Source organism: Myotis myotis, unplaced genomic scaffold, assembly GCF_014108235.1.
Source record: "Myotis myotis isolate mMyoMyo1 unplaced genomic scaffold, mMyoMyo1.p scaffold_m19_p_3, whole genome shotgun sequence".
NCBI classification, from domain to species: domain Eukaryota; kingdom Metazoa; phylum Chordata; class Mammalia; order Chiroptera; family Vespertilionidae; genus Myotis; species Myotis myotis.
Window position 1 is genome coordinate 141,006,441 of NW_023416335.1, and position 26,281 is coordinate 141,032,721.

Genomic DNA, 26,281 nt, shown 5'->3' on the forward strand with positions numbered 1-26,281 from the left:
CATAATCCTTTGTATTTCGTGGGATCGGTTGTTACTTCACCTCTTTCATTTCTTTATTTTTTTAAGTTAAATCTTTATTGTTCAGATTATTACAGTTGTTCCTCTTTTTTCCCCCCATAGCTCCCCTCCACCCGGTTCCCACCCCACCCTCTGCCCTTACACCCACATCCTCATCCATAGGTGTACGATTTTTTCCAGTCTCTTCCTGCATCCCCACACCCCTTTCACCCTGAGAATTGTCAGTCCACTCCCTTTCTATGCCCCTGATTCTATTATATTCACCAGTTTATTATGTTTCATCAGATTATTTATTTATTCACTTGATTTTTAGATTCACTTGTTGATAGATGCATATTTGTTGTTCATAATTTGTATCTTTACCTTTTTCTTCTTCTTCCTCTTCTTAAAGGATACCTTTCAGCATTTCATATAATACTGGTTTGGTGGTGATGAACTCCTTTAGCTTTTCCTTATCTGTAAAGCTCTTTATCTGACCTTCAATTCTGAATGATAGCTTTGCTGGATAAAGTAATCTTGGTTGTAGGTTCTTGGTATTCATCACTTTGAATATTTCTTGCCACTCCCTCCTGGTCTGCAAAGTTTCTGTTGAGAAATCAGCTGACAGTCGTATGGGTATTCCCTTGTAGGTAACTGTGTTTCTTTCTCTTGCTGCTTTTAAGATTCTCTCTTTATCTTTTGCTCTTGGCATTTTAATTATGATGTGTCTTGGTGTGGTCCTCTTTGGATTCCTTTTGTTTGGGGTTCTCTGCGCTTCCTGGACTTGTAAGTCTATTTCTTTGACCAGGTAGGGGAAGTTTTCTGTCATTATTTCTTCAAATAGGTTTTCAATATCTTGCTCTCTCTTCTTCTGGCACCCCCATAATTCTGATGTTGGTACGCTTGAAGCTGTCCCAGAGGCTCTTTACACTATCTTCATATTTTCGGATTCTTTTTTCTTTTTGTTTTTCTGGTTGGGTGTTTTTGCTTCTTCATATTTCAAATCTTTGACTTGATTCTTGCGATCCTCTAGTCTGTTGTTGGATCTCTGTATAATATTCTTTATTTCAGTCAGTGTATGCTTAATTTCTAGTTGGTCATTTTTCATATCCTCGAGGGTCTCACTAGATTTATTGAGGATCTCACTAAATTTATCGGCGGTTACTAGAAAATTCTTGAAAATCCTTATACCCGTGCTTTTGAATTCTATATCCAGTAGTTTGCTCTCCTCCATTTCTGTCATTTGTGACCTATTTCTTTGTCTCCGCATTTTTTATGCTTCCCTGTGTTGACAGAGTGGCTTTCTGTACTAGGTGTCCTATAGGGCCCAGTGGCTCAGACTCCCCAATTACCTGAGTTGGACACTCTTGGTGCACCCCTTTGTGGGCTTTGTGCACAGTTTTGTTGTAGTTAACTCCTGATTGTTGTAGGTATCACTGAGAGGAATTGACCTCCAGGCCAATTGGCTGTGAGAATCAGCTGTGTCTACAGTGGGAGAACTTCTGTGCTGAAGACACCCTTATGGGGCAAGACTTGCTTCAGTGGGGCTTTGGTGCTCACTGAGTCTGCCCCCTGAGTGTGTCCCTTTTGGATCTGAGAAGTTGTAATCTGGATGGTCCCACTCTGACCACTGGGTACACTGGCTCTTGGATCTCTAAGGAGGTGCTTATTTAGCCTCTGCCTGAGGCTACCCAGCAGGAGCTATGGAGAGATCTGCAGATTCCTCTTCTTTGTTTGGGGTTTGGAGGTGCCCAGATGAGGCCCAGCTGTGAAGCAGTGCAAGCTGCTGTGGGGCCTTGGGCCTTCTTTTGGAAGTTCTGGGTCTCTCTGACCCAGCTGCAGTTTGTTAGGTAATTTTCAGATTGCCAAGGGCCAGGCCTTTCATATGCAAAAGCCTCTATGCACAGCTTGGGTGGGTTTGGGTCTCAGGGGATCAACAGGGTGGAGCAAGCAGCTATGGCTGCTCTTCAGTCCTACCCTAAGAGGCCCCGAGTCTCAGTGTCCCGGTAATCACTGCAAGCACCTCTGAGAGAAAGCCGCCCTTGAGTTCTGCCCGATGTCAGACAGTCCACCTTCTCCCCGTATGAGTCTGGGTCCCCAGAGACTCGCCTGGAACTGGAGTTCAGAGCAGTCGGGAGCTTGAGACTCCCTCCCTATTGAAAAAGACAACTGTGTCCTCAGTTGCCAGCCCTTTCCGCGTGCGCCTCCATACCTCTGCACTTTTACTCCCGCACCTTCTCTGAATCTCAGTGTTTTTTTTTCTTTCCTTCTAGTTGTAGAATTTCCACTCAGTCAGTCTTCCTGTGGTTCTGGATGATGTCCGTTTTGTCTTTTAGTTGTGTTTTTGAAGTGGCTGTGCGAGGCAGCAATTTCCTGTGTTTACCTATGCCGCCATCTTGGTTTCTCCTGGATCTGTCCTCTTTCATTTCTTATTTTGCTTATTTGGGTCCTCTCTCTTTGCTTCTTGGTGAGCCTGGCTAGAGGTTCATCAGTTTTGTTTATTCTTTCAAAGAACCAGCTCTTGGTTTTGTTGATCTTTTGTATTTTTGTTTGTTTTTTTGTTTCTATGTCATTTATTTCCACTCTGATCTTAATTTCCTTCCTTCTGTTTATGCTGGGCTTTTCTTGTTGCTCTCTTTCTAACTCTTTGAGTTGTAGGGTTAGATAATTTATTAAAAGTTTTTCTTGTTTTTTGAGGTAGGCATGTAGAGCTATGAAGTTCCCTCTCAAGACTGCTTTCACTGTGTCCCATAGATTTTGCATTGTTGTGTTTTCATTGTCGTTTGTTGCGATGATGCTTTTTATTCATACCCACATGCTCCAGGGAAATCCAGTTAAGTGGAGTCATCTAGATTTCCCCTGCCCTGCCTCTTTTCACCTTTATATCTTTAGGTCATTTACTGTGCCCTTTCCCCCTTCTAATAGTTGGATTGATTAGTTCAGTCCACTTCTGCTTACCTGATTAATGTTTCTCATCCATTGCCCTGAAGTTGAATAGCTACATGGAATAACGTGCCTTGCATACTTCTATCCCACTTCCCCTTTGCTCATCAATGTCCAGCTTTTTTGCCTTCCTCCTGGTCTTTCATTATTATCAACATCATCATTGTTGTTACTATTTGTAGAGTGGAGAGAATCTTATCATAATTAATAGGTGCCAAAATATTAAATATTAGCACACTCTGGGAAGCATGTGTACTATACTATTTTGTAATAATTTTATGAAAGCCATTTGGGTAGATAGACTGCTTTAATAGAACAATCACTTTAACATATTTTTTCTTTCACAGTGTTTATGAGTAAGATTTTGGTGCTAGCTTGCTTTTCAGGAACTGGCACATTTATATAGTTAATTTCTCACTATATTATTCTTTCCTTTAGAATTTGACTTAGTATAAATTAGTTCGACTAGCTTAACCAAGTTCTTATTTGCAATCTAATTATTTTGTAAAGTTGGCAGTGAGATTAAGATTATTTAATTCAGTTTTCAGTGATAAGATGTTATAGTTTAGAAGTGCGGAGTGTTCATTGATAATACTCTTACTTTTGAGCATTTTTGTTACATCTGTATTTAACAAAACAAACAAACAAACAAAAAACTTCTGGGGCATCCTGTGAGATAGGAAGCCATAAACTAATTATATACATCTTACTGCTGCCTTTAGAGGCAGCCATTATCCAATACAGCAACATAAGGTTGTTAGGTTTAAACAGCATGGGTTAAGCATGCTGGCCTTGCTTAGTAGAGGCTCCTTCCTTTTTTCTGTGACTGAAATAACAATCTGTGTCCAAAATAGAGAAGAGAATAATTTTTATAAAAATTGCTTTCTCTACAAACTTTGTAAGTTTAAGTGCAGATAGTGGGGCACCAGTTCCTGAACAATTGCTAGAGTACTGGTAACAAAAAACAAACAAACAAAAGAGGGAATAGTCATCTTTAAACTTTGAATTCAACTAGTAATTATGTTTAAATTAGGATGCAGGCCTAGTTTTAGCTTGGCAATTGGATTGTGATACACTGTACTCTTTTACAAAAAGTATACTTAACATTCTTTTTGGCTATAGAAGTAATGTTCAGTGTTTTAAAAATTAAAATGGCAGAAAAGACTGCCTTTCTTCTCTTCAAGCCAACTCCCTAGAACCAAGTGCCATTAAGTTTGTTTTTAATTACTGTTTTAACTTAAAAACAGACTTTTCTGTTCTCATATTTATTATCGCTTAAACATCTTTGACTTTCACATCTGAATGATGGGGAAATTAGCATGCTTATACCGTATTTTAAGCATCCAATCACCCACCCTCTCCTTCTAGGATTTCTTGTTACGTATTTTTAGTTTTAGTCTTTGGCTTCAAAGAAAATACTAAAAAGCTGTTTCTTGACATATTTGTAGTATCTCTCTATCTTCACTCCCTTTTATCATAGGTGAGGAATTTAGGGTACCTATCCTTAATTTGGTCTTTTCTTTCCTCTCTCAGCTCTCTTTTAAAATTAGTCATGCTATAATTTCATTTTTACTTTGTGTTTGTGTTTCTTTGCTTTTTATATAAAGCAATTCTCTCTTTAGATAATTATATATAGTCATTTTGAAATTTGAAAACCAAAAATTGTGATTCATTCATTCTATAAATATTGATCCTTTAATACTTAAGTATCTCTGGGTTCTGAACTTGCTCCTCTGTTCTCACTACACAGATTCCCAGGAGATCTCCTTCGGTCTCACAATTTTAAATTTCATCTATATGCTGACTCCCAGTTCACATTTCTAGCCTGACTTCTCCTCCTCAAGCCTCCCATCTGCATATCCAACTGCTTCCTTGATATTCCTACTCAGATGTCTAATTGATATCTCAAATTGTATATGTCCAAAAGGAGATCCTGATATTCATCCCTTTCTCTCTCCAACTTTTCCCACAAAGTACTCCATATCTATTAATGGCAATTTCTTTCTTCTATTTGTTCAGGGCCGAAACCCTTTAAGTTTCTGCTCTCCCACTCTTTTAAAATTCACACCTACATCTGGTTCATTGACAAATGTTTTCTGACTTATATTCAAGGTATTTAAAGAATTTGACACTATTCTTCATATCCTCTGCTACTGTTCTGGTACAAGCTGCCATTGCTTGGATTATAGCAATAGCTATATAATTTTTGTGTCATCTGCTATTTTGGATTATTTTATTTATTCATATAGCTAACTGAGTTGACAGAATTAATTCAGTGCAACAAGTGTTTATTAAATGTCTACCATGAACTAATGCTGGATAGTCAGATCATTAAACACTGTCTCTGCCCTTGAAGAGAATTGGATCATGAGAACAAATAATTACAATGCATTGTAATACATAGAGTGAGGAAGTGTATGTAAGATTCACAAGTTAAAAGTCAGCATGGCTTGAGCATATATTGGTTATATCGAAGAAACCAAATGATATCCCTTAAAGCCCAATTAAAAAGTATTTTCAGCCTGGCCAGTGTGGCTCAGTGGTTGAACATTGACCCATGATCCAGGAGATCATGGTTCCATTCCCTGTCAGGGCACATACCCGGGTTTCGGGCTTGATCTCCAGTAGGTGGCATGCAGGAGGCAGCTGGTCGATGATTCTCTCTCATCATTGATGTTCCTGTCTCTCCCTCTCCGCTCCTCTCTCTGAAATCAATAAAAATATATTTTAAAGAAATATATTTTCCCCAGCATTTATATGTCAGTACAGACTTTTATACTTGCAGAAAAAAAGAAGTGTTTTTGGAACTCCAAGAAATGACTAGAAGTCTACTGATTTGTTGAGTTTTGTTGTGTTAGTCAGCTGTTTTAAGGAAGAATTATTAGAGAGGTTATTAGAGACTTCTGAATACATGTAGTTACTATAGGAGATCTGCTTGGAGTTTTTGTTAGTTTAAACGTACAAAAGAAAAAGACCTGTGGTGAAGATACTCTTTCTAAGACTCTCAAAATAAAAATAAGTACAAACGTAATACAAGTTCATTATAAAAATTTAAAAATATAGAAACACACAGAGTATTTTACGTTCTATCATTTGCTTTTTCTACCTCATGTGTCATGGTCTTCTTTACAGTTTAGTATGTCTAGAGCTATTTCATTTTTTAAAATGTATGATATTTCATTTTATGTCTGTAATCTAGTTTAAGCAAACTCTGCTGATGGACATTGTTTCCAGTTTTTCCATCATATCTATTACTTTGTTGGATGTGTTTATTTATATATCTTTATGCATTTGTAGAAGTATATATATGAAATAATCCCTAGCTTTGAAATTGTTGGATGGAATCATTTGTATTTTAAGTTATAAAAAAAAAGTTATGATTTATATTCTTATCACAGAAATATATGAGAATACCCGTTTTCCTACATGCTCACCAATGTTGGATATTAGCACACTCTTTAGTTTTTGCTAGTGTAATAACGAAAAAACTAATATCTAATATTATTTCATTAATTAAAAGAAGATTTAAATATCTTTTCAAATTTTGAACAGTTTCATGTCTTTAACCCTGTTCTTGCTATTTCTCCTCACTTGGAATATGTTCTTCTAACATTTTTCTCTGAACCTTTACCATTTTTCAAGCTATGTCAAAATCTGTGGGGTTTTTTTTCTTCCATTATTGGATTTCTCAGTAACCTCACCTAAAATGATTTCTCCCTTCTAACATATTTAATGTTTCATTTTCCACTTGTCACATTTTTATTACTCCTAATACATATTGTTTTCTTTTTCTAGAATTTCCAGATTCACGGGATGAATAAACCTTAGTGGAAAGAGAAGCATAAACCCATCTTCTTTCACTATGGAGGCAGGTTTGGCAGATGGAGAACCTGACCGAATTTCGGTGAGTGGTTCAAAGATAGCATAATAAGGTACTATCATCTACAGCTATGAAGTGTTTAAGTTATGATTTTATTTTAAAAATGTATTTCAAACAAGCTTTAAAAAACAATACTTTAACTCCTCTGTTGATATGAAAGTTACAGATAGTTTAAATTCTTTTGGAGCACAACCTAGTCAATTTTCTGATTTTTTTGCCCCATCTCCTCCCTTTTTTCCCTTTCTAGTGGTATAGTGTAAAATATACTGATGTCATAGTTTGTGTTTCTGTTTTCCTCAAAACTTTCTGCCTTAGGGAAGTCAAGAGAATTATACTACATTGAGGAAATTAAATGCCTCCAAATCTCACATCATGTGAACTTATGAGCAGGCAGAGGGAGTAAAACAGTTAAAATAATTAAGAATTAAGAGTAGCTGCCACGTATATTCTTTCTATAAAAGTCTGAAGATTTAATAAACATTGCTGCCTTGTGATTGTGATTGAATTGTATTCTGAAATAAAATTAGTAGGAATAGTGGTTAAGTATACCTTACCAATAAGTAAAAAATAAAATCCACCAGGAGGGTATATTAAATGATGATTTGTCATTGTACAAAAAAAATGTTGTCCCATGATAATTTCATTTTCAATTCTCCTGCAGCATTTTGACAGATCCCATTAAATATTGATTTATACACTCTTTATTAGGAATGTTTCTATTACCTAAAGTAAGGGTGGTAACTATATAAACTGTCAGTTTGGGAGCTCTGATTTGTTAGGTGGAAGATTCTTTGACAAATTTGTATTGTTGGAATAATGTGAAGGTCAAATTGTCTATCTTTCACATTGCTATGGAGTTGAGAGTCACTAGTATATTGAGAGGCTTGTAAATTTTAACTTGGTGAATGTCCTTTGTTCAGGCTCAAATGTAGGACAGTCTAATGATTGACAGCAAAATGCAATTTTGCTTACCTGTATTAATTTGGTCCCAACCTTTCTTGAATTTCTACTTCAAACTTGTTTACTTTCTTAAGTGGTCAAAAAATAGTTAAACTTTAAAATGATGACTTGTTAATAGAGAATAAAATGGACATGGAAAAAGCTTGATTTGTGAAGGTAATTGTCATGATGCTTATAAATGGAAAACTGATGGTAAGTTATTTTATTTTCACTATAATTTCAGAAACAAAGTTAAAATTAAGGGTCCTGTCTTAAAATATGGTGTATACTTTTCCGTAAGTAGCATCTTATTTAAAGCTAATGGTCTTTCATAAGTCATTTTAGTTGAAGTATTTTAAATCTTTTAGTGATAATAAAAATGCTAGAAAAGCAACAGTAGCTGTTTTCTAAGTCTGTACTTTGTCAGACTATCCTCATAACAGCCGTTAAAGGTAGATATTTGTCTGTCCTCACTTTTGTAGGTGGGCAAATAGATCAGGGAAGTTTATTATGTTCCCTAAGAACTCATAGCTTAACCGGTGGAACTATCTGTCTCTGAATACTTTACTTTGCCACGAGGGTATTCACTACATATCTGTCTTTCTGAATAGAATTGCTTTAAATTTATTGTTACCTGTTAAAATATGTATCTAAGTAGGTAGTATTAAATTCTATAGCTGAATACCTGTAGTATATTAATGAAGTTTTAACCATTTTTATGCTAAATTCTGTGCTGTTGAGAGGTTGGAGCAAGTTATTTAAAAAGCAGTGAGAGCAATTTTTTATATTTGTTCATTAAGTTTCTTCAGGGAATCGAACCAATGACCTCTTGGTTCATGGGTCGATGCTCAACCATTGAGCCATGCCGGGCAATATTTCTAGTTTTTAAAAATGTATTCATTATTCTAGTTACCTATAGTTGAATTTTTGTTTTAGTGTTGTTAGTCTTAGGTGGTAAATATTGAAAAATATGGATTGAATCTCTTTATATGTGGTACTAAATATACTAAAGAACACAATATACATTTAATATGTCTTAAAACATTTTGTAAAAGTCCAGAATTTATATCACTTTAGAAATAAACCACTAAGAAATGCTTAAAGTATAGGAGTCAACTTTCTATTAATAAATTGAGGTAGACTAAACTGAAATATCCTTTTAGATTAAAAAAAATTGAATATGTTCCTTAACTTAAGGAAAGTCATTAAATGTTTGAATATTTTATATATTATTTCTCTTACCAGAGGAAACTGCTTTATAAGCTATAGTAGAGGTCAAAATTTTTTGTTGTATTAAAATTGATTATATAAATGATTTTTTAAAAATATGTATTTTTATTGATTTCAGAGAGGAAGGGAGAGGGAGAGATAGAAACATCAATGCATGCTCCCCCACTAGGGGTCAAGCCCGCAACCCCAGCATGTGCCCTGATGGGAAATGAACCATGATCTCCTGGTTCATAAGTCCACACTCAACCACTGAGCCACTCCAGCTGGGCCTCCTATTTGCTTTTAATTTTTCCTTTCAATATATTGAGGAAATGAAGTAGTCTGTCCTGTAGAGTTTCCCACAATCTGGATTTTTCCCATGGTGATTGTTTAATGTGTTCTTCAGCCAGTTATCTTTATTGCAAATTGGTCATTCAGATTAGACACTTGCTCAGATTCAGGTTCGCTTTTTTTTTTTTTTTTTTTTTTTTTTACAATAATACTTTATTTATGGTGTGTGTGTATTATCATCAGGAGACATAATTAGTCTGTCTCTCTTCTTGTGATAATAGCAGCCCTTGATGACCATTGCCTAGATCTGTTCATTCAAGAGGGATATAAATGAATATTATAACTGGCTTAGAAAAATGGGAGCTGGAGAGAATGACTGACTAGCCTCTTCCTTAAAGCAAGTAAACCAACCAGCCTACATTAGGTTAGGTATTTTGTCTTTCCATCATTTTACATTTAACCTTCTAAAGGGAGACATTTAATAAAATGATAAAACAATTTGGTAGGGATGATTTATGCTATATTAACATCTGAAAGTTACAAGTTAGTAGTATTTAAATATTTGTAATTTAAACTAACCAAGTGGGAAAATATTGCTCAATATTTCCTATTGTATGAGTATTTAATTCTGTCTTTTATCTTCATTTTTTTCGACTTGTTAGAGGTACTCTTGTTCTTCTTAGAGGCTTGAGTAATGTAAAAAATATGATGGGACTCTTTAATACATTTGGGGAATTGGGTTGGAGAAAGAGTTAGTTTTTTAAAAAGTAAAAGAAATAACCATTGACACAGTACATCAGCAGAATTGTAAGCTAGAATTTTTTTCTGTTTCCATTATGCTTGGAGGTGGTCTCAAATTCTGTTCCCAGGACTATGGAACTCCTTCAGAACCTTTCATAGAATCCGTGAGGCCCAAATTATTTTTGTAGTAATACGATGGTATTTGTTGTTAACTGCCTTTTTTCTCATTCTCTCATGAGTGTAGAGTGTACTTTTTCAGAGCTGTATGAGATATGATGATGTCATTGCTGTGCTGAGTAATGGATGTGTGCTTGCGTATTCTTGTTTTCAGATTTTCCTAGTTTAATTTTTTTTCTAGGCAGTGTTTTTTTCTTTATATAATAAACTTAATTTTTTAGAATAGTTTTAGTAAATTCTCACTTAACATCATTGATAGCTTCCATGACTTTAAGCAAAATGATGTATAACAAAACCAGTTTTACCATAGGCTAATTGATACAAACAAGAATTAAGTTCCTAAGGCATCTCATCAACATTATTTCAAGACAAAGTTGCTATATACCTTGTCTCCAGTTTTTCCTGTTACTACCTTATTAGCCTATATTTGATATAATTAATGACTCCATATTGAAATATTATTAACTGAAGTTCATACTTTTCCCAGCTTGCCTTAGCTGTTACCTAATATTCTTTTTCTGTCCTAGGATCCCATCTAGGATAGCACATTATATTTAGTCAGCATGCTTCCTTAGGGCCCCTTGGCTGTGATAGTTTTTTTTGATGACCTTGATGGTGTTAAGAAATACTTATCAGAAAGGGAGTGGACTGACTCTTCTTGGGGGGGAAAGGGGTGTGGAGGATCCGGGAAGAGACTGGACAAAAATCGTGCACCTATGGGTGAGGACAGTGGGGGGTTGGGGGGGAGGGCGGAGGGTGGGGTGGGAACCGGGTGGAGGGGAGCTATGGGGGGAAAAAAAGAGGAACAACTGTAATAATCTGAACAATAAAGATTTAATTAAAAAAATAAATAAATATTAAAAAGAAAAAAAAATACTGATCAGATATTTTTTGCAATGTTCCTCAATTGGGATTTGTTCGATGTTTTTCTCATGATTAGACTGGGCTTATGGGTTCTTGGGAGGATACCACAAAGATAAATACCATTTTATCACATTATTATCAAGAGTATACTATCAACATGACTTACCATCTTTGATGTTGACCTTGATAGTAAATAGATGAGTCAGTGAATTTCACATATAGCAAATATAAATAGGTATAATCCATATAAATAACATTTCTTTGGAGTCCTCAGTACTTTCTAGGAGTATAAAGGAATCTGGAAACACAATAGTTTGAGAATTGCTTGTTTAAATCTTCAGCAACCAACACTTAGAAGAATAATTGTTAAGAAAAGAGAGACCCAGAAGGTGATGGGGGTGGAATGAGGGAGTGGTGACCAAGATAAAATTTGCCTGTTTCATAACTGAACTGAGCATTAAGACATGATCTATACCTTCAAGGAATTTTGTTGTTTTTATTATTTTCTTTCTTCATGTTGACATTTAACAGCTATCTGTTGAATGCCGACTTATTTTGTCAGATTCATGTCATCTACAAATAATTTTTTTCTTTTTTTAAAATCCCTACACAGCTGAGTCTTTGGTTTTGTGTATGCATGTTTGTGCCGCGCCAGCACAGCCAAGGGTGAACCTGATTTGGGACGGCTGACAGGCTTAGAAAAGACAGACAAGAGAATGAAAGCTGGGTCTCGGTGGGATGCTGCTTCTCTGAGAGACAGCGACAGTGCCCACAGGCCGTGTCTTTATTTTATAGCAGATGCCATGAGGCAAAGTAAGGACGTGATCAAGATGTTTACAACATTCTTGTTGGCTTCAATCCTCCTCAACTACATGCACCTGAACTCTATCAAGCCCACATCACTCAGGCACGTGGGGCCACGTGTTCAGACCATAGGTTCAAGCTTACAACTACACCTGTTGGCTATGATTGTGCTGGGAGGGCCCTGCTCTCCAAGCTGGGACTTGCACGTGGCAATGAGAGGACTGTGCCCTCTCCTCAGTCCAAGGCTTGAACCTGTCCAAACACTGTAGCGGCTCCCCACACATGTTTAAGGGAGAGAGTTGGGGTAGTCTATAGCTTTTCATATTTTTCAAGAAATTTACTCATTTTGTGTCGGTTTCAAATTTATTTAAGATTTAATATATCCTATGAAATAAAGAGGTAATATGAAAATTGACCATCATGCCCTTGCACAAGATGGCTGCCACAAGATGGCCAGCAGGGGAGGGCAGTTGGGGGCGACCAGGTTGGCAGGGGAAGGCAGTTAGGGGTGATCAGACCGGCAGGGGAGCAGTTAGGGGGTGATCAGGCAGGGAGGCAGGCAAGCGGTCGGGAGCTAGCAGTCCCGGATTGTGAGAGGGATGTCCGACTGCTGGTATAGGTCCAATCCCACAGTGATCAGGCGCGCGCGCGCGCGCGCGCTCTCTCTCTCTCTCTCTCTCTCTCTCTCTCACACACACACACACACACACACACACACACACAGTAGTGCACGAATTTTGTGCATCAGACCTCTAGTTTTTTTAAAAGCCCATCATGTCCTCTTTGGGGGTCTTCTATTTTGTGAATGTGGCACTTTTGTTTTTTTCTTACATCTCTCTTAAGTTTTTTTTAATATTTTCCATCTTTTTTCTCCTTATGCCTTCTTGTTGAATTCTTTTATTATTATTCCAGCTCACTAATTTATTATTGTGTTTTTTGTTGTTGTTGAAACCTGCTGAATACTTTATTTTACCATGCTATCTTATAGCTGGTATTGCTAGCTGTTTTTTTTTATGATTGCTTGGTTCTGCTTTATTTTTACAATATTTTCCATGTCTTTATTATGGTTATTTTAAACTTAGTTCACTAATTTTTGCTTCTTCTACCAAGATTTTTCAGTTTGTTTTCTTTCACAGCACTTGAGCTCCATAGGACATTATTTTTGTTTGTGAGCTTTTACTTTCTTGGAAATAATATTCTCCTGGGAATATTAACTGCCTTGTCTCATGCTGTCCCAGATAAAAAGGGAGGGACACAGAGACTCTTTTGTTCAACTTAGGGAATACATGTGTTAGGGTAGAGAACCTCTTGTTAAAATTGTTGCTTTATCATTCCTCATTTGCCCCTTCCACTCTTAAGTTCTGTTTCTTAGAGAACTTTTTGTATTTGTGCTGTGGGCCATAGTTCTTTTCCACAAGCTGCCTCCTTATTTATATTCAATTCATTTGGGGGAAAGGGCAGTGGAAGGTAGTGGTCAGCTTCTTCATTGGCATGTATGTGCATACTGCAACTGTACATGTGCACAGTTTAAAAACAAAAGTCTTTAGAATTGTGTTTAATGCCTCTGGTTGGTTGAAAATCTTTTTCTGCCCTGGTGGTAAAGACACGAAGGACAATGATCTATCCATTATTGCAAAGAGAAAAGGGCACAGAACGATGGCTCCCAATCTTACTTCCTACCTCCACCTCCCTTACCTTCCTCCATCTGTGGTACTATACTCTCTTCTACTCGAGGGTTGCTCTCCATCCATCCATCACTAGGCATGGCTTTAGGGAGGGTGTTAGTTACTTATAAGTGACTCAGTTCCCATTTGCAAAAAGAAATCGATTACTTTCTTTTTGGCTTTGTGTTCCCAGCATGAAGAATGGCTAAGGTGGTGGCTGAAAATGGACTAAGGATTCAAAAGAACAGTAGCTATATTGGGCAGTTCATTAATATAAGATCCTTGCCCGCTGTCACATGCCCACAATTTAAAGGTCAAAAGTAGAACTATTAAGGTAACTATCTCCCAAGTAAATAGGTCATGCCATTTACCCAGTAGATTTTTTTTTTTTTTTTTTTTTTTTTGCTAGACTAGACTAGAGGAGGAAAACTGACTTTTTAAAGATTTATTATTTCTTTCAATATCCATAAATAATGCAATATTTAGTGTTTTATGTATAAAGATTTTTCATAAGCATTATTACTTGCTGTTTCTCCTTCATTTTAAGACATGCAGGTGCATCTTGTAAGCAGGATATAATTAAAGCCAAGACACCCACAGCTCTGCATTGAGCTCTTAATTATAATACACTGGGGCCTTGACTTACGAGTGTCCCAACTAACGAGTTTTTGAGATACCAGCTGTCTCTCAGCTGATTTTTTGCATTGAGTTGACAGAGTAATTTGAGTTAACGAGCTCCTTAACGAGCTCGGTCTCAGAACGAATTAAACTCGTAAGTCAAGGCCCCATTGTACGTGCATTAAGAATCTTAACATAAATTTCTTCCTACTTAAAAATAAAATAACATGCCGCAACCGGTTTGGCTCGGTGGATAGAGCGTCAGCCTGCGGACTGAGAGGTCCTGGGTTCGATTCCGGTCAAGTGCATGTACCTGGGTTGCGGGCACATCCCCGGTGGGGGATGTGCAAGAGGCAGCTGATCGATGTTTGTCTCTCATCGATGTTTCTAACTCTCTTTATCTATCTCCCTTCCTCTCTGTGAAAAATCAATAAAATATATTTAAAAAAAAAATTAAAAAAAATAAAAATAAAATAACATGGGAGTCCCATAAACCTCAGGAAGAGGTTTTATGCAAAGGATTGGGGTTTTATCATGTTGGAGATACATGAAGATAAATTTGATTTAAAGTTAGAGAAAATCTATACCTACCAACTGTGATGGGAGAGCAAGGAAGGATTTTTATCTAGACTCAAGATCACTTTAGTAGGTTTTCATTAACTTATGGCGATTTCAGAAGTCCCCTACTGTAAATTTATAATTTAATATAAATTTAAAGTGAAAACAGCAATGGAGCAAGAAAGAGATTGGGAGAGAAAATGAACTTTTTAGTGTGTATGTGTATATGTATATGGATTTATATTAATGTATGTACATGCACATACATTAATATAATGTATACACATGTACATGTACACATAAAATTTAATTTTGGTCAAACATTTATTGAGTTTAGCAAACTAACCTACCTTCAGTGAGTATACAGCTATGTTGCTAGGTTTTTTACTATATTATGTTCAGAGCAGGTTTTTGAGTCTTACAGGGAATATTGTTTACTACTTTAGGGGAATTAGTAGAAAGTAAAACTAGAGGAAATGAGTAACAACTAACATTTATTAAATTTCTATTACGGCCCCGCTGGTTTGGCTCAGGTTGAGTGTTGACCCAGGAACCAGGAGGTTGCTGGTTTGATTGCTGGTCAGGTCACATGCCCTGGTTGCAGGCTCAATCCCCAATAGGGGCTGTGCAGGAGGCAGCCAATTGATGATGTTCCTCTGTCATGGTTGTGTTTGGGCTACTATATTTGTGTGGAAAGAAAACAATTTTTTTGGCACAATTTTTATGAGTCCTGACCTCATTTATCGTTTCCATAATACTGTGAAGTATATAATATATATTACTGTCTCTGTTTTAAGAGATGAAGAAACTGAGGCTCTGAAGGGGTTATAATTTTCCTAAGATCACCTTGCTAGTCAGTGGGTATGTTAAGGTTTCAATACAGATACTCTAATTCTGTTATTCTTGTCATTGGATGCAAAGGCTAATAATATGTTTATGTATAAACGGATATGTTTTATACCTAGCCTTTTTTAAACATTCCTTTAAAGTTTTTACATACATTGCCTAATGTATACTTCGAAAAGTATGTAGTACATGATTTATTTTATTTAACCCAAAGCTTTGTTCACCTGTAACTAATTTTGACTTTTTTATCTGGGGTGAATATTTTGGCATTTAGGCACCATGTAGTTGCTGACACATGAAGAGCCATTGCTAACTGCATTTTTATGTGTGGTAGATACTATGAATCATGGAGGTTGATATTTTCGTAATATTATTCACAATCTTGCCTGTGGCTTGCTGCTGAACACCATGATATACCAATCAGTCATTTGTTAGAAATAGAATAGAATTCTAGAAGGAAAGTATTTGCTATATAGTCCTTAAGTCTTTTTTAAAGTTACCTTTCAATTATAGTTGACATTCAATATTATATTAGTTTTAGCTGTACAGCATCATGCTTAGATATTTATGTAACTTATAAAGCGATCCCCTGATAAGTCTAGTACCCACCTGACACCATACATAGTTATTAAAATACTAGAGGCCTGGTGCACAAAATTTGTGCATTGGGGGGGGGAGGGTCCCTCTTCCCGGCCTGCACCCTCTCCAGTCCAGGACCATTCCCCTGCCTGCCTGCCTAATCGCCCTAACCACTCTGCCTGCCTGCCTGATCGCCCCTAACTGCCTCTGCCTGCTTGCCTAATCGCCCTAACCACTCTGCCTGCCTGCCTGATCGCCCCTAACTGCCTCTGCCTGCTTGCCTGATCGCCCCTAACCCTTCTGTCTGCTGGCCTGATCGCCCCTAACTGCCCTCCCCTGCTGGCTGATTGCACCTAACTGCCCTCCCCTGCCAGCCTGATCGCCGCTAACTGTTCCCTTGCCGGCCTGATTGCCCCTAACCGCCTCTGCCTTGGCCCCTGCCACCGTGGCTTTGTCTGGAAGGAGGACTGGATGACCGGAAGATGTCCAGTTGACCCGGTTTAATTAGCGTATTACCCTTTTATTAGTATAGCTAATTGACAATATTCCCTATGCTGTACTAGTCCTTATGTCTTAATTCAGATCCTGGTCATGATTAAATATAGGATATAGGCTCATGCATCTGTATGAGAATTGGCCACAGTGAAATTCCAAGTAACATAAGCTCTTACTTCAGACTCAAAATCAAAATAATTTAAATAGGTCGTAAGAGCAAGCATCATACACTGAAATATTTATATACATGAGCTATCTCATAGAACTAGTTTCATACCTATCCTGGCATGATTGTGATGTGATAACATGGTTTCTGTTAATTCATAACATTTTCAGGTAACCATGGATGGTTAGGTTGGATATAGAAGAGAATGTTAGTAAGGTCAAAGGCCATGATTATGGGTTTATTTTTTTAGTAGTAATCACTTTTCCCCCCTGATTTCATAACCACAAACTTCACCAGCAGTCTCACCAGATGCACGGCATTAGTTACAATTGACATATTGATTGATTTTGAACTTTCCTTGTATATGAAGACCTAGATGAAGGAGGTTGATGTAATCATGGCAAGAGACCGCTAGTACTGAAAGAAATACAATTTCTGTTCCATTACCAAAAACCAATGGTAAGTCTGTAACAATGTTATTTATAAAGGACAGAATTATTTAAGAGAAAGGATGGGGGAATTCCTAACATTGGAATTTGGGCATATGATGATAGCCAAGACTGATAGTTGAAGAAAATATGAATATGCGTTAAGCACAACTAAGGATATTTTTAGCATTGAGGCACTTTTCTATGTTGAATTTTTAGTATAACAATTTTAGGACAGTTCTCATGAACAAATAAGAAAATTAAATTTAAGATATTTATTTGTTTACCCAGGGAATCTTGTGGAGAGATTTCATGATTGTAATCCATATTAGTTCTTTGTGTATCCATATTAAGTGTGCAGAATGTTAAGTTTTGTAAAATATAAAGGTGAATAAGACTTGTTTTTGCTGTAGAGAATTTAAGCTAATTCATTTAGTAAACAAGAAACTCAGCAAGCTACATGTAAAAAATCCTTTGCTAGATATTAGGATTATAATAATGATTATGCCCTTTTCATTTATGCATTTATTCAGTATTTATTGAGTGTCTACCATGTGTCAGGTTCTGTTCTAGTTTTAAGCAGTACAACAGTGAACAAAACAAAGTTCTTACTCCAGTGAAACTAACATTCTAGTGGAGGAAGAAAAAAATACATAATTATATACTACTCGAGGCCCAGTGCATGGATTCGTACACTGGTGAAGGGCGTGGCATGTGGGGATGGGCTGCTGTGGGAGTGCCGCTCATCCCAGTCAGCTGAACGGCTGTGGACCCGCCCTCTAAGCGGCTGCTCCTGCTGTGGGAGTGCCACTCATCCAGGTCAGCCAAATGGCACTCCCATTGTGGGAGCACACTGACCACCAGGGAGCAGCTCCTGCATTGAGCTTCTGCCCTCTGGTGGTCAGTTCGCATCATAGCGACTGCTTGACTTACCATTCTGGTCGTTCCACCATTTTGTCACTGGGCTTTTATATATATAGATGTTATGTGATGATTGTTGTGATGAAAAATAAAGCAGGGGAGAAAAAGAGTACTGGCATAGGGGATGGATGTTGTTGTTTTCTAGGAATATCATGGAAGTCTTCTGATGAAGTGACTTTTGAACAGAGTCCTAAATGTAGTTTTCTAGGCAGAGAAAAGAGCCAAGTGTGGAACTCACAGGCCTGTTAGGCAGATTGCTGATTGGGCTGTAAGTGTTGAGATTTGGGGGAAAGGTGAGTGAGAGGTCTTTCCACCTCCTTAGTCAGGAAGATGGAGGTACAGGGGCAATGTCCTTAGAAACATGTGGAGCTCCTTTCTGCAGTTCTGCCTGATAGAAGGATGCAGTGACAATCAGATGGAATATCCCTTTTTCTTCCTGGCTGGGATATAGTATCCCTTTGTTATGCTTGACATGGAAAGTTAGGAAAGACCTTAACCAAGGATGTGATATTTTATCTGGGGTAAGAAGAATGATTATACTGGGAAGGTGATTGGGATGGCCTTAAGGGGTTGGAGCTCAGGAGAGGGTAGGTGGGAAACTAATTTGGGGAATTGTCAGGGAATAGAGCCCATTTAAAAATCAAGTCAGGGAAAGCATATTGAATGAGGACAGGAGAGATTTCAGAATGCAGCCTTGGGAAATAACTATCTTAAGCGGGCAGAAAAGGAAGGGAGCCAAGCAGAGAGAGGGAAGAAGAGAAAGCAGAGAAAATAGCTGGAAAACTAGGAAAGGGAAGAGAGTTTTGAGAAAAGGAGTGGCCAGTAGTGGCAAATGCTAGATAGAGAACGGTCAATTAAGTTGAGCTGGGGAAAGGTAATGTTGTACTAGACCTGAGCTGTCCAATAGGGCAACTATTTATGGCAAATTTACATTTAAAGTAATTAAGTTAAATATTTAATCTCTCAGTCTCACTCGCTACATTTCAACAATTTAATAGCTATATGTAGCTATATCTATTGATTAGCATAGATATACCAGTAGAATATTTTCATCATTGCAGAAAGTTCTATTTGACAGAACTGTATTAGACCATTATAATACCAGGAAAAAAGTTAAATAACAGTTTAATTTTTATGATAGCAACAGAGAAAATACTATAAGATAACTATGAATTGTAAAAACAAACAAGTTGATATTTTAAGGCCAGAGTTGGGGAAAGATAACTTTAGCTTGAAGTTTGGTAGCAGAATTGGCTGCTGAGTGCTCTTCATTACATAAGTAATGAAGTTACTTATGAGTTGAGCCTTCAGGGTCAGAGAACTTTCGAGCTATTGAGCAGGGAAGCAAAAAGAAAGCAGGTACAAAATTGCAGATCACTCTGAGCAATCAATTTTCCTAGATAGAATTTACATAAGTGGAGCTGTGGAGTGCAAGGCTATTTCATAGGAGATCAAAACATTTCTGTGGAGTGAATAATTGTAGAAAATTTAAATATCAGTGTTTGGAGCTTATTTTCTAAGTAATGGGTGCTATCAGTGTTTTTAAGTTAAGGAGGAGCAACATGGCTAAAGTCATAGTTGGTAAATTAATCATTCCCTTCTCCATCCGTAGTCTTTGTCATTTGTTTTACTACTAAGTAATTTTGCCTTACGTCTATATATTGCTTTAAAAAAAAAAAAATCTATAAAGCAGCCCTAGCCAGATTGGTTCAATGGATTGTCAGCCCATGGACTGAAGGGTCTTGGGTTTGATTCTGATCAAGGGCATGAACCTTGGTTGCAGGCTCTATTCCTGGCCCTGGTTGGGGCATGTGCAGGAGGCAACCAATCAATGTGTCTCTCTCACATTGATGTTTCTCTCTCTCTGTCTCTGTCTCTATCCTTCTCTTCCACTCTACCTAAAATATCAATGGGAAAATATCCTCAGGTGAGGATTAACCAAAAAAAAAATCTATAAAGCAAAGTCTGGAAAGTTGTAAGTTTTAATAATTATGTATTCATAGAGGAAAAAATTAACTTCACAGAAGTTAAATTACTTGCTAATTATGAGGCTAGCTTCAAAAATGAGTAATTTAGGTAGACTGGAGATAACTTGTCAAATAAATTACTACACAATACATATAGTCTTCAATATATGGTGATTGCCTTGACAGTAGGAAACATGTCTTTATCATGTTTGTGAATTTTAGTACCTAACATAGTAAATGAATGAAGTGAGATTGAATGCAGGAATATCTATTGAAAGGGAGATAGATGCAAAATTTGATAAATGAGATAAGTGGATCTGGCCCTACATTGTATTAATAGAAATTGAAAGAAAGGGCTTGGTGTGAGAAAGACATTGTCTAGGTAAAAATCATCAGAACTTAATGACTTGTTCAGATGTAAGGGAAAAAGAGTTTCAGATGACTAAAGGATTTAGGAAGATGGTACCATTGAAAAATTAGGCAAATTGATGTGGAATCTTGTTTCTGAAGAAAACTGCTGAGTGCTCTTCATTACATAATGTTTTGTAAAACAAACTAAAGCCCTTTCTTTGTTAATAAAATTCTATAACAAGAACTTAATTTGCAATAATGTCCGAACATACAGATAGCAATGCTTTGTAATGAAGGTCTGTGAAAAAACAAAGAACATTCCAGAGAGAACATCACAGGTTAGAAGATTGACTAATTTCCTAAAGCCTCAGGATTTTTTTTTTAAGGATTTAGTTTCTGGTGTAAGCTTAATATTGCACTCCTCCCTTCCTTCCTTCCTTCCTTCCTTCCTTCCTTCCTTCCTTCCTTCCTTCCTTCCTTTCTTCCTTCCTTTCTTCTTCTTTCTTTTTTTTTTTTGCTACTTAAAGATTAATGCACCTCTTAATTCATTTACTCAACTGTGGGTGCTGTCTAGATTCAGATTCTGGTGTATGAGATTAAATCACTCCTGAGAAAATTTGTTTCTTTTTTAGATCTTGCCATATTCAGAAGTTGCTGAAGGTGAAAAGACAGTGAGTAATATATATGGTGTTATTTTTTGAAATGTTAACATTTTAATATTTTTTTTTTAGGATTTCAAGTTGGATTCTTAAAATATATGTTTATTGGATTTAATCATAGATTATTTTGTCATTCTGAGAAGTAGCTAATGTAGCCTAAAAAGATTAGTTTAAAAAATGTTTTTATTTTTTTCAAAATGTAAATAGGCATAATCATTTTTACTATAAGAATAATACATAGTACTGTGGCATATTTAAACAATATAAAATATAATAAAATTCTACCTTATAAAGCTAACCACTGTTAATATTTTGGTGACATATTTCCTGTGTGTTAATATGTGTATATCTTACATATGAAATTTTAGAGAAGTTGAGTCATACATACTTTTTAATAAAGTCCTTTTAAAAGCCAATATATAATGGATGTTTTTTAGTCAGTGAAAAAAACCTTTAATTACTAGTGATAGTATTTTATTGTATGACTATATTTTTAATTTATACCTTGTTTTAAATAGGTTATTGTTTTAGAGGACTGTAAATGATATTGTGATATATACACACACACATACATACATACATACATACATCTTTTTGACCATTTTGACCTTAGTATACATTCCTAGAAGTGGGGGGTCAAAAGTGGGATCAAATGTGTGATTAGTTTATTTTAAAATAAATGCCTGGCCAGTCAGATCATATTTTCTTAGCAGTAATAAGCTCTGGTTCCCAGAAAAAATATTGCTTAAAATCTCTCCTGTAAAACTCAGGGGTAAATGTGCACGTGTATGTTTTGCAGGCAATTGCAGGAATGTAGAAATTCAGTTATATGTTGAAAGAACAAGCAGATGTCAGCTGCATTATATATCCCTCACTGAAGTTTCTTGCTGTAAGGGCCAAAAATAACACTAAGTAGAGCACTCTTGAGATGTTTTATATAATCCTGCTTCTGAATTGTGGCTTCTGAGAGCCAGCTGCAGTAGGATTGCTTCTAGGAATACAACCTGATTAGCTTTATTGGGGTAGAGGTTCCACCTGCTTGAATCTTTATTTTCAAGGTGTACTCATATCAGTGCTTGATAAGCTTGTTATGCTTTCACTTAAGATCAAAAGATGACTTAAATCAATGTATATGTTAAGGAGATGCTGTGCTAAAGGCAATGGAATCAAGTTGATGTATAGATCTCATGGGATTATTTTGTATAACAGGGTAGCTATCTGTCCTGGATAGCTCTGGACTGACTCAGGTTTCCCAGATCACAAGGTGTGATTGATTATGAGCTTCTACCTATTCCTTTACATTTCTTAAAGATTGCAAATTTTATGCTAATTATTCATGTCAAATACTTAAAAGTACATTAAAGTAAAATCACATTTTTTTCCATAATGTTCTTTTTTCTGAGATTTGTAGACTAAATTCAGTAATGACTTTCATGCTTTTAATTAAAGTATGTTGGTAATACACTAGCATATCAGTATAATTTTACTATTTTCAGCCTATACTTTCTGCCAAAAGAGAGTATTTATTTATATGTTAAAAAGATTATTGAGGTGACTGTGTGGACATTGTCTAAGGCAGTGATTCTCAATCTTGGCTGCACATTAGAATCACCTGGGAATCTTTTTAAAATCCTGATTTCTGGGCCTCATCTTCCGGAAATTCTGTTTCTTTGTTACTAATGTTATGGCCCCACCCCATAACAAAGACACAGAATTTCTGGAGGATGAGGCGCAGAAATCAGGATTTTAAAAAGATTCCCAGGTGATTCTAATGTGCAGTCAAGGTTGAGAACCACTGGTCTAAGGGATAATGGTAAGTATGATAAATTACTCAAAGAAAATGTGTGTGTCAAATCTTAATGGTCTTTTTCTGAACAAGCTGAAGAAACGTTCCTAGATTCTTTGGAGATTCTAGTAGTATTTTGGTTTGCTAATAAAAGTCAAGGAAAGTGGCTAGCTTTTTGTTTGTCTGTTTTTAATATCTTACAAGATGCTTGTGTAAAGTGTTTCCACATCAGTAATTTCACATTGTCTTTATTCATGTATTATACAATATGGAACTGCACAAATTAGATCCAGGTCCTAAAAGTGGTAAGAATAAGAAGTTAGTAAGTTACTTAGTAAAATTAACTTCTAATCTTTAATTATGTGTAGATGTCACAAATTTCGTTCACTGGGCCTCCAGTTTATAATAATTTCTTACCAATTTACACCTTTCCTTATATAGGTCTGTTTGTCCAACTGCCTGTTTCACATTTTTATTTGGATGTCTAACAGGCATTTCAAACGTGCAAGCAACTCTGGGAGGATTTCACTTGCATCCCAATTTAATGCCTTGGTTTCCACATCTTCCTGGGGGAGGTTTCTGAGGCCATGCTTATTTTTCATGGTGCTTCTGCTTTTATTTGGAGTATTTCAGTTCTGTTCCATTATTTGTTTTCTGGTGCCTGTTCTTTATTCTTGTGGCATTTTTTAATCTAATAGGTAATATAGCCTAACTTTCACAAACATCATAATCTGTATCTATAAAAGCCTAAAAGCCACTGTTACGACAGAAGGACTGGTTGCTATGATGCACACTGACCACCAGGGGGCAGACACTCAACTCAGGAGCTGCTCCTAGCCCACAGGCCCCCATCACCGATGGAGCCTGCTGGTCAATCTCCCAGTCCCTCCCCCCAGCCATGCCCCCAGGCTGGGACCGGGAACTGGGGGTGGGTGGCGGCAGATGTGGCCCCTTTCCCAGGGGGGCCAAGGGCTGGCTCCCTTCTCAGGGCTGGCGGCCAACCTCCTGGGCCCTCTTCCCCCTCCCCCCGGCTGGCAGGTCCCCATCACCCAATTGGGGCCGGGCCCCAGGCTGAGATGGGAAACTGGGGGTGGGTGGTGGCGGATGCATGTGGCAAGGGAAGGAAGTGGTGGGGAGGCGGAGAGGCAGGGGACCTGATTGGCCCTGATCATCAATCAGGCCTAGGGACCCCACCCGTGCACAAATTTCGTGCACTGGGCCTCCAGTTTATAATAATTTCTTACCAATTTACAGCTTTCCCTATACAGGTCTGTTTGTCCAACTGCCTGTTTCACATTTTTATTTGGATGTCTAACAGGCATTTCAAACTTGACCTGTTCCAAACTGAGCTACTTACATTTCTCCCTGTAAACTAGTTGCTCTTGCTGTCTTTTGCATCTCAGATAATGGCAATTCTGTCCCTCCGAGTGCTCAGACCTCAACATTTGACATCATTTTGATTCCTCTTTTTTTTTTTTTATCCCATAGTTGGTCTATTTGGAAATCCTGTTGGCTTTATTTTAAAAATATATTCAGATATCAGCTACTTCTCATCACTCTCACTGCTACCACTTTGGTTCAAGTCTCCTTCATCTCTTCCCTAGTTTATTGCAGTAACCTCCTAACTGATTATATATCCTTGTCCCTGGTCTAGTCTCAACATAGCAGCCAGAGCAATTCTATTAAAAAATAATCAGATTATGTCACTCATTTTCATAGAGCCAATCAGTGGCCCTCATTTCATTCAGAATAAAATCAAAGTTATGGCTAGGTCTTATAAAATTCCGTACAATCTGACACCCATTTACTTCTTTGACTTTATCTCCTCCTAACACTCTCCTGCTTGCAGTGTATTTCAGCCTCTTTGGCCTTTTTACTAGTCCTCAAACACTCCAAACTTGCTTCCTTATCAATATTCTACTCTATACTTGCTCCTCCCTCTGCCTGGAATACTCTTCCTTTTTATGTCCTAAGGTAAATTAACCTCATTTTACTCAGTCAACCCTGTAGTGGGGAAGTCTTCTTAGGACACTCTATCTAAATTTTTTTTTAAAATATATTTTATTGATTTTTTACAGAGAGGAAGGAAGAGGGACAGAGAGTTAGAAACATTGATGAGAGAGAAACATCGATCAGCTGCCTCCTGCACACTCCCCACTGGGCATGTGCCCGCAACCAAGGCACATGCCCTTGACTGGAATCAAACCTGGGACCCCTGAGTCACAGGCCGACGCTATATCCACTGAGCCAAACCGGCCAGAGCTCTATCTAAAATTTTAACTCCCTCTTTCTTAACATTTTATATGTCCGAATTTTCTTACATATTTTTGCGTGTTTATTATGTCATTGTTCATCACCCCCATTAGAACATAACTGCCACAAAGACAGGATTTTTGTCTGTTTTGCTCACTAGTATATTTCTTGGTATCTAAAGTAATACCGGTCTATATAGTAGACGTTCAGTAAATATTTAGATGCATGGATGGATCTATGATTGTACTAGACTATGCTTATTTTAATTATTATTCATTTTCTTAATCTGAAAATAATATTAGATTAAGTCAATAGAATTAGATTTATGTGACACAAAGATGCTTTAGGATATAAAATTGAAAGCCAGCATACTTTGAAACAAATATTCAGAAATTGCTGTGTGTACTAAGGATTTTTTTCTGGGAATAAGCAGGCAAGGAGTACAACTGTACAGAAGTTGAGAAAATGCTATTAATCAACAAAAATTGAGAATATAACAGAACTGTACAATGAAAGTAAATTTAAACCCAACTCAAAAACCTTCAAATATGACCAACCTTGTGAAATTAAACACTCCCAACCATGTATAAATGTTTAGAACAGTGGTTCTCAACCTCCCTAATGCTGCGACCCTTTAATACAATTCCTCATATTGTGGTGACCCCCAATTTCATTGTTACAAATTGAACATAATTAAAGCATAGTGATTAATCACAAAAACAATATGTAATTATATATGTGTTTTCCGATGGTCTTAGGCGACCCCTGTGAAAGGGTCGTTCGACTCCCAAAGGGGTCGCGACCCACAGGTTGAGAATTGCTGGTTTAGAACCATTACTTTCAGTTAGGAAGTTCCTGATAAAACTAGGGAAACTAGTAATTATTCATATTAGTACAGGAACATTTTTTTAGAAAATGTCTGTGAAACATTTGTAGTTTCCCACAGCTGTCTCTGTCAATTTCTTAACTTCTTTCCATTTCCAATGTTATATTTATTGGTGTTAGCTTATCATCCTAAAAGTAAGTGGTATAAAATGAAAAGCATTTATTATCTTACAATTTCTGTAGGTCAGGAATCCAAGAACAGCTTTGCTAGTTGTCTCTGGCTCAAAATCTCTATATAGTTGCAGTCAAGCCACTGAGAA

The 26,281-nt window shown here is 36.9% G+C and overlaps 1 protein-coding gene across 13 annotated transcripts in view; it reads left to right on the forward strand.

The window, feature by feature from the left end:
• OSBPL8 (oxysterol binding protein like 8) overlaps nt 1-26,281 on the forward strand; it is a 169,629-nt gene that overhangs the window by 47,483 nt on the left and 95,865 nt on the right. For 4 of the 13 annotated variants that reach the window (XM_036301007.1, XM_036301006.1, XM_036301015.1 and 1 more), the window contains one exon: nt 6,736-6,844. In XM_036301007.1, coding sequence (XP_036156900.1) covers nt 6,803-6,844 — 42 coding nt within the window. In that variant the 5' untranslated portion in view covers nt 6,736-6,802. Of the gene's footprint in view, nt 1-6,734; nt 6,845-17,141; nt 17,231-21,070; nt 21,110-26,281 lie in introns of those variants that run through there. The other 9 variants (XM_036301003.1, XM_036301002.1, XM_036301004.1 and 6 more) reach the window with 5 other exon arrangements.